The sequence below is a fragment of the Dipodomys merriami genome, unplaced genomic scaffold, assembly GCF_024711535.1.
Source record: "Dipodomys merriami isolate MVZ:Mamm:240054 unplaced genomic scaffold, mDipMer1.0.p SCAF_4, whole genome shotgun sequence".
NCBI lineage: Eukaryota > Metazoa > Chordata > Mammalia > Rodentia > Heteromyidae > Dipodomys > Dipodomys merriami.
This window is the reverse complement of record NW_027205603.1, coordinates 95,277,477-95,291,214: the sequence shown is the minus strand read 5'-3', so window position 1 is coordinate 95,291,214 and position 13,738 is coordinate 95,277,477. Positions and strand designations below refer to the sequence as shown.

The 13,738-nt window shown below is 60.2% G+C and overlaps 1 protein-coding gene across 7 annotated transcripts in view; it reads right to left on the bottom strand.

The window, feature by feature from the left end:
- LOC138806085 (maestro heat-like repeat-containing protein family member 1) overlaps positions 1-13,738 on the bottom strand; it is a 72,435-nt gene that overhangs the window by 6,236 nt on the left and 52,461 nt on the right. For 5 of the 7 annotated variants that reach the window (XM_069991619.1, XM_069991618.1, XM_069991623.1 and 2 more), the window contains 16 exons: positions 13,478-13,619; positions 12,882-12,934; positions 12,400-12,507; positions 12,143-12,262; positions 11,759-11,881; positions 9,957-10,103; positions 9,851-9,877; positions 9,075-9,197; positions 8,814-8,893; positions 8,543-8,657; positions 8,362-8,457; positions 7,812-7,916; positions 7,008-7,143; positions 6,815-6,927; positions 5,697-5,849; positions 106-260 (listed from right to left, as the gene is read on the bottom strand). In XM_069991619.1, coding sequence (XP_069847720.1) covers positions 106-260; positions 5,697-5,849; positions 6,815-6,927; positions 7,008-7,143; positions 7,812-7,916; positions 8,362-8,457; positions 8,543-8,657; positions 8,814-8,893; positions 9,075-9,197; positions 9,851-9,877; positions 9,957-10,103; positions 11,759-11,881; positions 12,143-12,262; positions 12,400-12,507; positions 12,882-12,934; positions 13,478-13,619 — 1,796 coding nt within the window. The remainder of the gene's footprint in view (positions 1-105; positions 261-5,696; positions 5,850-6,814; positions 6,928-7,007; positions 7,144-7,811; positions 7,917-8,361; positions 8,458-8,542; positions 8,658-8,813; positions 8,894-9,074; positions 9,198-9,850; positions 9,878-9,956; positions 10,104-11,758; positions 11,882-12,142; positions 12,263-12,399; positions 12,508-12,881; positions 12,935-13,477; positions 13,620-13,738) is intronic. The other 2 variants (XM_069991622.1, XM_069991621.1) reach the window with 2 other exon arrangements.

Here is a 13,738-nt window from a genome sequence, read left to right as displayed (position 1 = left end):
GAGAGGCGGAGCTCTGCAGCTCCATCAGCAGATGGTCACAGGTCAGAAAGGACAGGGGCAGAGGCAAGGAGGACACCACCCAGCAGGCTGAAGGGCACTGGGTACCTGTCAAAGGGCAGAGGGCTACCCAGGAGGCTGGACACCACAGCCGCGCAGTGCTGGGAGGCCAGGAGATACACACTGTGCTGGGCAGCGGGCAGGACATGGTCTTCCTGGGTCTCCTGGAGCTTGGAGCGCAGCACACTCACAATCTCAGGCACCTGTGGACCGGGTAAGACAGGAACGGATGGTGAGGGATGGAAGATGGCAGTCAGGCTATGGAGCAGGGATGGTCCAGGACACTCACTCATGCCAGGCCCAAGGATGTGGGGCCCTAGAGCACCCTGGTGAGTCCCATGAGCCATGAGGGGCCAAGTCCCTACAGATGCAGCCACAGGCATTCAGCAGAGAAGCCCAAGCCGATCCCATCACGACCAGCTAAATACCGTGGTGTTGGAACAGGCCACACACAGAGACAAATGAGTTGTAGCTCAGAACACAGCGTTCGTTTGCCTTGTTTGGACATTCTAGGTTAGATTCCCAGTGCAGCCGAAAACGGGAGAGGAAGGGGAGGGAGGGAGGGAGGGAGGGAAAGGGGGGGGAGAAGGAAGGAAGGAAGGAAGGAAGGAAGGGAAGGAAGGGAAGGAAGGAAGGAAGGAAATAGGTGAGAGGGGAAGAAAAAATGCCTAGTGCTGCTGGCAGGTAAGTGTGCAGCACGTGGAACACGGCTGTGGGGCCCAGCCAGCGGGCCAGGCCAGGGCAACAGAACCTGTCGGTGCCTCGCACGCCACAGTGCAGTTCTTGGCTGCTGGAAGCAGGGCCACACTGTGCATCCGGCCGGGGGCCGGGGCACCAGGGAAGGAGAAACGGACTCCAGGGAAAAACGGGAATATGGGCAGGCGAGCAGGGAGGACTCTGGTCCTGGGACTACCCAAATCCGCCAAGCCCAGTGGCCTGGCTCTACGCAGTCTCCTGTGGGCCCCACGTCTATGCTGGCTTGCTTCCTCCAAAGAGCTGAAGCTGTGGGACTGGGGGACACTGGAGTGGGAGGCGACATTCAGCAGGGGTGGCAGGGCCGGGTCACAACCCATCAGTCATCCCGTGACGCCAGAAAAGAGAGAAGGGCCTGACTTGGCAGAGTGTGAAACGTGACATCGAGAGCCGGGGCTGATGCCTGGAATCCTGTCTACTCAGGAAGAGGGGAGGAGAGCAGCCCACCAGCCCCGGCCGAGTTTAGACTATCTTGGCCAGTATCTTGGCGCTGATCCTCCCGCAGGCGTCTGGGCTGCCTGGGAATGGAGGGAGCAGGGCAGTGGCACGTGCTCGTCACCCAGCTGCAGCAGAGGCACAAGGCAGCGTCAAAGTCTAGGTGTGGGACACAGCAGATGGCAAGATGGCATCTCAACCTAACCCGTACCAGGAAGGGCAGGAGGCCGGGCTCACTGGTAGTGTCCCCTGGCCAGCCACAGCCCCACCACCATCACCAAGAAACCAAGCAGCGACGGACGTGGGAGCAGCTCGCGCTGCCCTGGGGCCTGCCACGCTGGGAAAGGCAGAAAGCACCCTGCTGGAAGGAGGTGCCAAGCAGGGGCACCGGGTGCAAGAGCAGCAACCCCCTCGCTGCTCAGCACTCCGCCGTGCGGGATCCCTGATCCCACCCTCCACAGCACCTTTCACTCCCAGCCTCTGCATGCACGGCCTGCCAGGCTTGCTGCAGGACCCGACAGGTCGGCTGCCACAGGTGGTAGAATCTGCCTACTGCCAAGTGAACCGTCTTCCTCTGTGCGCTGCTCTGGAGAAGTCTGGCCTGTTTTCTCTGCCGCTGACCCACACTCTCAACCCCATCTGACGTGTTGGGAGGAAGGAGAGTCCGCAGCTCCCACAAAGATATCTCGGGCTCGGGTCTGGCTCTGGCCGGGCCCTGCTGCATGGCGGTGACCAAGCCCCGCAGTGGCTGGGTGGGGAGAGTTTCCATACCACTTCCCAGGCTAGGACCCTCAGCCTGGGCCCCGTGCAGACGCCTGCCCCCCGGATGAGGGGCCTCACGGTAGCTGCCCACCGTGCCAGGCAGGAGTCTGCACCCCATGCCCAGGCTCTTTGGGGCCCACACCCTGGCAGCCTGACCCTCCTGGGGCTCTGCTCCTCCACTTCACTCTGCACTCCTGGGGCAGGCCCTCACCTTCCCGTCAGCCCCGTCTTGCTGTTGTTGGAGACAGCTCTGTGGCGGCCATCATGAGTGGTTCCTGTGCACCCATCACACAGCCAAACCCTGAACACCCCATAAACCCTAAGGAAACTGTCCTTGGGAGTAGTCAGTGCAGACGTCAAGAAACAACGTGGCCCTGCCTGTTCTGACCATGTCCTGCGCAGACAGCGCCCGCCACGGCCTTTCCCATGGGGCCACCGCACTTGGCATGATGTTGACGCCTCGCTCCTAGACGGGGCCGATGTCATTCCACAGCATGAATGGACGGGGCCGATGCCATTCCACAGCATGAATGGACGGGGCCGATGCCATTCCACAGCATGAATGGACGGGGCCGATGCCATTCCACAGCATGAATGGAGCACACGTCCTTCTTCTTTTTTTTTGGCCAGTCCTGGGGGTTAGACTCAGGGCCTGGAACCAGGCGAAACTTAGAAATTTGTATATAATAGACTAATCAACAGGGTGAAAGGCACTACACAGAATGGAATACACATTCGCAAGTTGTGTATCTCAAAATATATAGAACACACTACAAGTGCAACAAAAACATTAAACTGGCCGGGCGCCGTGGCTCACGCCTGTCATCCCAGCTACTCAGGAGGTTGAGATCTGAGGATCACAGTTCAAAGCCAGCCTGGGCAGGAAAGTGCATGAAACCCTAACAATTAACCACCAGAAACAAGGAAGTAGAAACTGTGGCTCAAGGTGGAGAGGGCCAGCCTTGAGCAGAAAAAGCTTAGGGACAGTGCTCAGATCCTGAGTTCAAGCCCCAGGACCCACAAAAGAAATAACTAAGCTGATCAGAAAATGGGCAAAGGATGTGGATATTTTTCAGACAATATAGAACCGAGTGGCTCTGTAGCTCAAGGGGTAGAGCACTAGCCTTGAGCTGAAGAGTTGAGGGACAGCACCCAGGCCCAGAGTTCAAGCCCCATGACTGGAAAAATAAAACAACAACAACAAAATAAGAATAATATAGAACCAGCTAAAGGACATGCAAATAAGCCTGACATCATTACCCATCACAGAAATATAAATCAAAACCACAGTAAGATACTACACTACCCAAGTGGCCACTGTGGAAAAAAGACTAACAAGGGGGAGGGGGGAGACTGGGAAGGGATGTGAAGGGTAAACAAAGGAGGAGGCTGCAATGCTTGGTAAGAAATGTACGCATTATCCTGCCCATGTAATTGTAACTCCTCTGTACAGTATGTTCACAAATAAAATTAAATTAAATTAAAAAAAAAAAAGAAAAGAAAAAAGACTAACAAGAAACAAGAGTGGAGCCTTGTACACTACAGGAGGCTGTGAAGACACAAGCAGGCTCTACCTCCAGGAACACACCTGACAGACCAAAGCAGCGATGAGAGAGGTGTGCAGCTGCTTGTGGTAGTTCACGCCTGTACTCCTGGTACTTGGAAGGCAGAGACAGGGCAATCTCAAGGTTTTGTTGTTTGTTTTGCCAGTCCTGAGGCTTGCACTCAGGGCCTGGGCACTATCCCTGAGCTGCTTTTGCCCAAGGCTAGCAATCTACCACTTGAGTGCCACTTCCGGCTTTTTCCATGTATGTGGTACTGAGGAATGAAACCCAGGGCTTCCTGCGTGCTAGGCAAGTGCTCAACCACTATGATACATTCCCAGCCCGAGAATCTCAAGTTTAAGGACAGCCTGGACAAAGGTAGCAAGATTCTATCTCAAAAACAAAGTAAGAATAAGAGGCCTGGGACACAGCTCAATTTGTAAAGCTCTCATCTAACAAGGAGCCCTGGGTCCAATCTTCAGTCCAAGTGGAGAAAGGGGAAGTGAGTGGGCAGGGAAGGAGGGAGGGGGGGAGGGGGGGAGGGAGGGAGGGAGGGAGGGAGGGAGGGAGGGAAGAGAGGCATTCACTGTCATAGAACTCTTAATAGACAAGAGACCCAAGTGTCCCCCAACAAGTGAGGAATGACCAGAGTGCGCCTATTCCATGCGCACGTCCTGCATGTGGACGTCCTGCCGAGAGCAGGCCTAGCACATGGCTGGCAGCCACCATCTGCAGCCTGGTCCTTCCCTGACCTGGGGAGCCATAACACCCAGGTGTCACAGCTGTCCTCCTCCGCCTCCTGCTCGCCCTCTTCCTGGATCCCCTGAGGTGGCATCTAACCCCGACTCTTTCGGGAGAGCTCGGGAAGCTCCCTGGGGCGTGAAGCTGGAGCTGGCCTCACCACTCCCCAGGGAGCCTCTGCTATCCAGGACTCCCAAGCACCCTCTCTACGACCCGAGGGCTGTGCAGATGGATCTGCGCTCGCAGCTCCCTCCACGCCTGTCTGGCAGGGGCCAGGGCGGCAGCCCCCGTGTGGGAGGCTAGAGCCCCGGGCCTGTGGGGTCCCTGGGAACCGCAGAGTCCTCCACAGTCACAGGGCTGGGAGTCCGCCAGCCGTGGGATCAGTGCAGTACTCAGCGGCTCTCAGTGCTGCCTGTTTATTCTTCAGGACAGGCCTTGCTACAGCCTTGCCTAGGCAGTCTGTAACTGCTGGGCTCGGGTGATTCTCCTGTTTTAGCCTAAACCCGAGCAGCCTTGACTACAGACAGGCACCTCTGTGCCCAATGCACATTTTCCTTTGGATTCCCCACTCCTTAATCTCTTAGCAGAGGTTTGTTTTGTTTTGTTTTGTTTTGGGGGGGGGTCTGGTCGTGGGGCCTGAACTCTGGGCCTGGGCGCTGTCCCTCAGCTCTTCAGCTCAAGGCTAGCGCTCTACCACTTGAGCCACAGCACCACTTCCGGCTTTTTTCTTTTTGCTTATGTGGTGCTGAGGAATCGAACCCAGGGCCTCAGGCATGCAAGGCAAGCGCTCTACCACTGAGCCACCTTCCCAGCCCTTAGCAGAGTTTCTTTTTTGAAATTCTAACTTGTCATAAGATAGAAGAAAAAGATTGGTTCATACCAGGCCTGAGTGAAAGGGGACAGAGCGGTCACAGCCAAGCCAGGGCCAGGCAGGGGAATCAGGGTGTGTGTGTGGGGGGGGGGGGGGGGTCACCACGCCCCTTGCCTGGCCCTGCCTCCCCCTGCCCCACCCCCACCCCCGCCCTTCCCTGCCCTGCCCTGCCCTACCTGGCTCTGCCCTGCCCTGCCCTGCCCTTCCCTGCCCTGCCCTGCCCTGCCCTGCCCTGCCCCAGCCCTGCCCTGCCCCCGGCCCTGCCCCCGGCCCTGGCCCTGCCCTGCCCTGCCCCCGGCCCTGCCCTGCCCCAGCCCTGCCCTGCCTGGCCCTGCCCTGCCCCCGGCCCTGCCCCCTGCCCTGCCCTGCCCTGCCCTGCCCTGCCTGGCCCTGCCCTGCCCTGCCCCAGCCCTGCCCTGCCCTGCCCTGCCCTGCCCCCTGCCCTGCCCTGCCCTGCCCTGCCCCAGCCCTGCCCTGCCCTGCCCTGCCCTGCCCTGCCCTGCCCTGCCTCACTCCCAGCTGCAGCCTCGCACCTTCTCCAGCAGCATGTTGCCGCGTTCCTTCAGTAGACAGTTGATCATGACAGTAGCCGCTCGGGAGCAGTTCTTGACAGGGTCCCCCAGGCTCTCAAACATGGTTAGCAAGAGACTGATGAGCTGGTCAGGTGGGAGGCGCCTGGCAATAATCTGGAGGAGGGTGGTGTCAGAAGAACAAGGAGGCAAGGTCAGCCCTCCAAGACCGAGTGCTCCGTATTGTCCCCCCTCCTGCCTTCCCCACGCAGCCGCAGCCGCAGCCGGGCCAGCTCGCAGTGGGCACTCCCCACCAAGGCGTGGAGGAGGGCCGTGGCTGGGCCGCTCCAGGCTCTCCAGACCGCAGGGAGCCCAGGGCAGGCAGGTGGCCGTGGCATCCGGGGCACCCCAGGAAGGGCGTGACTCCCTTTGCTTAGCACCCGACAAAAGTCCCTTTCCTGCTCTCCTTAGACAGATGATGGGCCTGAAGCAAAGGCAGGAAGGGCACCCAGGTCAAGGAAGGGCAAAATGCACTTCAAAAACAACGGCAGGCAGCATCACACGGCTGACAAGTGCCCGCCTGACCTCGCCTGACCTCGCCTGGCCCAGCACCCAATTCCCAACAAGGATCCTGATGAACTCCCTCCCCTGGCTTCCATCCTCCTCTGCCCAGGACCTTGATCCCAGAGGACTGCGTCAGGAAGCACAGCAAAGCTCAGTGTGAGGGCCAAGGAAGTGCCAATGAAGAGGGGCAACGTGCCCCACTCAGAACTTCGCCAGGCCTCAGAGACCGCGCAGCCTGCCGCCTGCAGTCCAACTGAGCCCTGCAGTCAGCTGGAAGCAAAGGCCCTGAGGCCTGCCAGGGCCAGGGCCGCCCTCCCGTGGGGCCTGCAGACTCGGCTGCACACAGGGTCTGGGCCTGACCCTGTCTTCAGTAAGCACACGGCTGGAACAGGTGGCAAGAACTGCTGGGCAAGTCTGGCCTCACACACAGTACCCTTCTCCTGCACGGTCGTGGTGCCCCAGCAGGTGGGCTTAAGTCAGAGACGGCCCCAGCAGGATTGCTGCGAGGAGCTGGGCCCCTCAGCCCCTCCCTCACAGATACGGCTGGCTTCCTCCTGCCTCCGCATCCCAGCGGGCACCTGGGCGATGCTGTGGCAAGTGTGGAAGAGGATGGTGGGGTCCGGGTGCGCAAGGCCGTCTTTCAGAGCAAGGAGCCGCTCAGCCACGTCATCACGGTGGTCTCTAGAGAAGCCTAAGCAGCAGACGGGGTCAGACACAGACCTTCCCCAGTGACCTCCTAGCACCTCTGCCCCTCCCCCCCACAGGGCTCACCCTCATAGCCCAGCTGTAAGTAGAGCAGGGAGTAGACACAGCCCACTGCCTCCTGGCGAGTAGCAGGCCACATGTCCGCACATCGTGGGGAGAAGAGGCCAACAAGGAGGCCCAGGTTGTGGAAGGGCACCAGGGCCTGGGATGGAGACAGAGCGTGGGGGATGTAGGTAGGCACAGCCCATGCCTCGGGGCCAGGGCAGGAGTGCTCCCCAGCCTGGCTCCTCTCTGGCTGCTATGGCCCCCGGTGAGCTGCTCCTCCCCCCCCCCAGCATGGGGTGGGATCTGCTCTGCTCAGCTGACCAGATCTAGTGCACCTGGGCATGCTGGGAAAGCCCACTGAAGTACGTACAAAAGTGCAAAACATCAAGAAACCAGCGAAAGTTCCGGCACATTACAAACAAGCACAATTATCAAGGGAATGAATAATAAACAAGTAATTCTGAGAGGTGACAGAAAGCCCAGTACACATGTGGCATCTCTTCCAAGTCAAAGATTTCATGATCACAAACGTGCAGGTGTTTCTGGAACATGCAGAAAAGTAACACTGCCAGTTCAGCCAACTAGCATGGCAGTGAAGGCCTGAGCGTGCCTGACTGGTGACTAAACCCAAGCCGGGCAGGGGCAGCTCCCGGCCAGGACAGGTCCTCCGCCCCGTCAGCCAGAGACTGCGGGATGAGCAGGGACAATGGCAGGAGGAAGCCCAGGGGCCCTGAGCATGCGCTGGGACAGGAGAGCCGCAGACACAGGGTCCCAGGCAGGGGCAGGGATGGGCACCGCGGGACAGCCTCTGGCCCAAGCACTCACACTGACTTGCAGGTGCCCCAGGAAGTACTGCAGCAGGCAGGCACTCAGACCAAGGGCCCGTGCTCGCTCGTGGCCTCTCGGGGACTTGATCCACGGGCTCAGGTGCTGGGGCAGAGGGTGGCAGCTCCAGAGGCAGCCGAGAAGGGCAGGAACCCCCATCTCTGCGTCCCCGCAAGGAGGGACCCGGCATGCCTCCTGCTTCTGCAGCCACCGCAGCCTCCCCTGCCATCCCTCCCTTCCACGTGGCTCACACACACTGCCCACCACGGGCAGGGGGAGCCAGCCAGGCCCCCGTCGGGCTCAGGCACCAAGGTGGGTGCTGGTGCTGCCTCAGCCCCCGAAGCCCTGGAAGGCACGGGCTCCACGCCATCTCACTAGGCAAGAGTTCTAGTACCAGGGGCTGGGGCCTCGGGGGCTCTGAGTCAGGCCCCTCGGCTCCCCTTACAAATGCCCTGTAGCACCTACAGGGGGTGGTAATGGTGGGCTGACAAAACAGGGGCTGGCTGGCAGCGAGGGGGTCCCCAAGCCCTCAACAGTGCAGGCACAGTACCTCGACCATGACCTGCAGGCCCTGGGGGGTCATGTTCCGCTGCAGCAGGCTGGTCAGCAAGTCCTCCAGGGCGTGGACCGTGTCCAGATACAGGGGCTGGAAGGATACAAGAGCCATCACCTACAGTGCCTCCCCCCAGCCACCACAGACGCAGGGACGTGAAGAGGACGCGTGGCAGTACCTCCTGGCAGGTGCCATCCTCCTCCTGAGGCTCAGGAGGCAGGGCCATGACGCTGCGCAGGCAGCTGTGCATCACCTCGGCCTGGGCAGGCTCCTCCAGCGCTGGCTCCAGGTGGCTGAGCAGCAAGTTAAGGGGCCCAGGTGACGACCCCACGTGGGCGGACTGCCACGCCACACAGCTAAGTTCAGACTCACGGCTTCACCTTGCAAAGCCATGCCTACGTGTACAGACCCCGGGCCCACGGCAGCCACGCGGCCACGGAGAAGGATACACTAGGTAAGTGCAGGTGAGCATGGCTTTCTTCCGAATGGGTGTTCGCAGGGCGTCCAGGGGTTCTGCCCTGATGAACTCCTGTGTGACGCAGCGCAGCACTCAGACCCGGGAGCAGGCACCAGCCTCCCAGGCCTGGCCCTTACGAAGGGGGCCCAGGAGCCCCACAGAGCTCCTCTCTGCATCCCAAGATGCACACACCCCTTGGGCCTCCCCGGCCACCTCCTCTACTCCCAGCCAGCACTCACTGCCCAGTGCTCACCAACATCTGCGCTACCAGCTCCGCTTTCCTTGAGAAGTAGAAGGAGCTGGCCTGTGTGCTGCTGCAGATGGCCTGGCCGACCATGCACAGGCTCTGGACAAGGCACAGCTTCAGGGCTGGGTCCTGGAAAGACACCTGGCTGCAAGAGGCTGCCCACTCCTCTCCCAGTGCTGCTCAGCCTCGACGGGCCGCGGCTGAGGCCGGCGCACACCCCTCCTCTCTGGTGCAGCCAGAGGTGGAGCCACTGTGGCCCTGGAGCCTTCGAGGCAGCCTCCTGGGACCAGGTCAAAGATCTGGGCAGACAGCCCACAGAGCAGACGCCCTGCGATGAGCCCAGACCCTGAAGCAGAAGACGCCTCGCCGTGGGGCCAGCTGGCCTGTGGCCTCACAGGGGAGTGTTCTGCTCCTCACAGGAGGCTGACAGGTTAGTGCCAGAGGTCCCAGGAGGGAAGCGTGTTAGTGAGGCCAGGCGAGCCTCCACCCCCGGCCCTTAGCCTGTGCTCAGCCCTCCCCTGGGTGGTGCTGGCTGCTAGAGAAGGGCACCCCTGAAGGTATTAGGGAGCAGAGCCAGAAGAGCCTCGGGCTGCCACTGGGAGTGGGACTACAGCCTTAGAAAAGGGCGGCAGGCGGGACAGGCCCCAGAACCACACTCAAAGCTGCTCCCCTAGAGCTGTGGCTAGGAAGCCCGGTGAGCGCCGGGTCTGGCTCTGCCCCAAAGCCCAGCCCACAGGAAAGACAGAAAAGCACAGTTCCCACGCAATTCCTATACACTGTACCTTGGTTTCTACCTTTATTCCCAGAACCTGAATGACAAAGAGTAAAACAAATTAAGATGTAAGCCTGGTGTCCCGTGGCCCACCCACAGGCGACGGCCACACCCACCTTGGTGTTGAAGCACTGAAACATGTTGCGGAGGATGTCCGACTCCACCTTGGCCAGCACCATCTCTCGCGGGGCCTGGGCGGCCACGTGCCCGTAACACAGAATCAGAGCACTCTTTACTTTTTCCACTTCGTGCTCACTTCGATCCTGGCAAGCAGAGGAACTGTTACCCTAGGTCCTGGAAAGACATCTGGCTGCAAGAGGCTGCCCACTCCTCTCCCAGTGCTGCTCAGCCTCGATGGGCCGCAGGGCCTCGGGCCTCGGGCCTCGGTAGAGGCCGGCGCACACCCCTCCTCTCCGGTGCAGCCAGAGACGCAGCCACTGTGTCCTGGAGCCTTCAAGGCAGCCTCCTGGGACCAGGTCAAGGATCTGGGCAGACAGCCCACAGAGCAGACGCCAGTGACCCTCACCTACTCCCCCACGGAAGCCTTAGATGGAAACAGCATTTCTGAGCTCCTTCAGTCCTGAAGGGCCAAATCCAGGGAAAGCAGCAGCGCCACACCCACAGCTCAGGTGCCAACCAGGGCGGGAGGGTGGGCCACCAGGGACAAGGTGCAAGTGGAGGGGAACCGCTGGAAACGGATGGAGATGGGATGTGCCTGCACACCACCAGCCCCGTGCTGGCCTATCAACTTGTACCAGAGTGCACGGGCCTGGCACACCTGTGCAGTTACCCCAGGCAGAGATGAGGAAGAAGAGCCCGCAGAGGGGCCCATCCACCATCCCAGCACCGGGGAGGCTGACGCAGGCACATCCTGAGTTCAAGGTCTGCTTGGGCTACGTAGCAAAAGAAGGGACGGGAAAGGACAATGGCAGGGTGGGGACAGGTGGGGAAGCCCACCACTTTCTGAAGTCAGACCTTGGAGAGAACGCAGCCTCTGCTGGCCACCAGGAAGCAAAGGTGGTACAGGCCGCTTGGCCACACAGCACGAGCCAGCTTCCAGGGTTCCCCGTGAGGACTCTTATCTGAAGTGTCTCCAGGGAAGCAGTGTTCAGAGGCAGGGCCTTTGGAGGTGATCTCCACGAATGCTCTCACCTAGCCAGAGCTTAGTGGGCTTTATCAAATGGAGCCCTTGCGGCTTCCCAGCCACCGTGTGAGCAGCACCCTCCACCACCTTGCCCTGCCTCGCCATAGGACGAAAAGCAGCAAGGCGGGTGGAGGCAGACCATAGTCTCTAAGAGCACAAGCCAATATGAATCTTACCTCCTTAAAGTTCATTTTGTCATAGCCATGGAAAACTAACACACCATCCTGCCACCCAGGGTGCCGTCATCACTCACCAGAGCAGCCTGTCGCTAGGTGGGTTTGCTTTTGGGGGAGTTTTCTATTTTCTCTTCTGGGAGGGGCTAGTGCTCAGGAGAGGGAGCACAGGAAGCAAAGTTGCTACAGAAGCCGGGTGCAGGTGACTAACACCTGTAATCCAAGCTACTCAAGAGACAGATGAGGATCATGGTTCAAAGCCAGACTGGTCAGGAAAGTCTATGAAACTCTTATCTCCAATTAACCACACACACAAAAAAAGCCAGAAGTGGTGCTGTGGCTCAAGTGGTAGGGCTCTAGCCTTGGGCAAAAAAGCTCAGGGACAGTGTCCAGGCCCCAAGTTCAAGCTCCAGAACTGGCACACACAAAGAACGTTGCTGCAGCACAAGGTGCTGGCTTTTGATTCTGCGCTGAGCACACAGCGCTCTGCCTCGGGCCTTGCTGTGATGAAAAGGCAGGGCTGCCCTCAGGGGAAGACCACCAAGACGCTGGCGCGCAGAGCAATGCAAACAGGACATGTTTCCCATCCAGTCCTCCATACCTTGAAAATGCTGAAGATGCCAGTAGACTTCCTAAACACGTCCGACCTCACAAAGTCCTCCAGCTGTGCCAGAGTGTCCTCGAGGTGGGCGATGGCACAGATCCCAAAGCAACAGGCCAGGCCCTGCAGAGGCCCCGGGTGCTCACTCTTGGGCGGGAGGCCCCACATACCCATTTGCTGTGCACATGCCCACTGCACGCAGCATGAACTCACATACATGAGTGATGGGGAGGGCCCACCATGCACGCCCTTTTATCTACACGCTCACACGCGCACACACGTGCAAGCGCGCGCGCGCGCGCACACACACACACACACACACACACACACACACACACACGACAGTGGTAGCCACTGACAGGTAGCCCAGGCACCAGTCTGCACCTCCCGCTCTGTCTCCTCTTGGTACTTGGCTGTCTCCAGCAGCTCCCGGAGGTGTTTCCCCACCACCTCCTTGCTTGAAGCAGCAGCCAGGGCAGTTCCTATGCATTTATACAGGAAGTTCTAAAACCAAGCCAGAGAGCACAGCTGTGGGAAGCTGCCGGCCACTCTGAGCAGGGGCACAGCCCTCCTTTCTGCGCTCCGCCAGGGCCACCAGGGTCAACCAGGGTCCTGGGAGCCATGCCGAGATCTCCCCGCACCTTCTCCTGGGGTGTCTTGCTGTAACAGGGCAGCTGCCTGCACATCTCCTGGCTGAGCTGGCAAATCCACGTGTTGTCAGAAACGACGGCCAGTGTGTCCCGCAGGAACTGTGCGTGAGGGCACCAGTGAGGAGAGGCCTGGGCCTGGCCGTGTTACCACGTGACCACACCAGCGGGCCCCGCCTGCTGGTCAAGCGCAGCCTCTGAGCTGAGGCTCGGGCCGGGAGAGCCTGCCATGGGTGGGTGGGCAGCCCTGCAGCAGGCTCAGGGCACAGGTGGCTCTGGGCCAGAGAAGAGGGGAGAGAACACTCTGTGGCCAGGCTGGCCGAAAGCCCCTCCGTCTGGTGCTAGCTACCACAGGGTGGGGGCCCATCCCGGCATCTTTAAAGGTGGCCCCTGCCCCTCCCCCGGCCCCACCCAGCTGCGCGGCGGACAGCGTGTCAGCGCCAGCACACAGGCCCTCGGCCTCTCGCCCATCTCACCACCAGCAGCTTCTCCTCCCATTCCTTCTGTGACAGTGTCTCCTGAGTGTGCTCTGAAACAACCACAGCCTCATTAGCCTGGGTCCCGCGGGCAGGCCCGCCGGAGGAGCCCGCGAGGGCGGCAGCACCCTGCACCTCCCTGGCTGCTGAGGCTCCACAAAGAGCGAGCAGCCACCCAGCACCCACCCCAGCACACAGGGCATCCACGCTGCCCAGGCCTCTTCATATACTTGCTGGGGCTTGAATCTAGGGTCTTGCACTCTTACTAAGCTTCCATGCTCACAGCTGGAGCTCTACCAGCTAAGCCACGCCTCTAGTTCTGGCTTGAGATAAGAGTCTCTGAGATTTGTCTGAGTGGGCTGCTTTTGAATCTCAATCCTCAGCTCTCAGCCTCTTGAGTAGCCAGGATTACAGGCTTGAGCACTGCGCCTGGCTATGCCCAGGCCCTTTCCATCACCAGTAAGGTGATTCCATGAAATGATAAAACCCTGGTCTATGCCAGCAAGCCCTAATGCCGCCAGGCACAGCTGGGGTGGCGGGGACGGGCGAGCCTTTCCCCTCCGGGACCACAGGCCCCATCACCCCTCCACTCTTACCATCCAGGTACTGGAGCAGCAGAGGCACAGTTGTCTCCCACCGCTGGCCCAGAGAAGGGTAGATGCTTCCATGCAGAACCTTCAGGAGGCGCAGGGAGGCTGCCCCCCGCCCATCCCCCAGGTAGGGGCTAGAAGACACCACCTGAGGGGTATGAGATAGGAACTGGTCCCCATGCCCACGCCTGAGCCTCCAGCTGAAGCTGCAGCAGCTGGCTCCCGGCACGCGGAAGCCTGGCCATGGCTGGAGGAACATGCCACGCT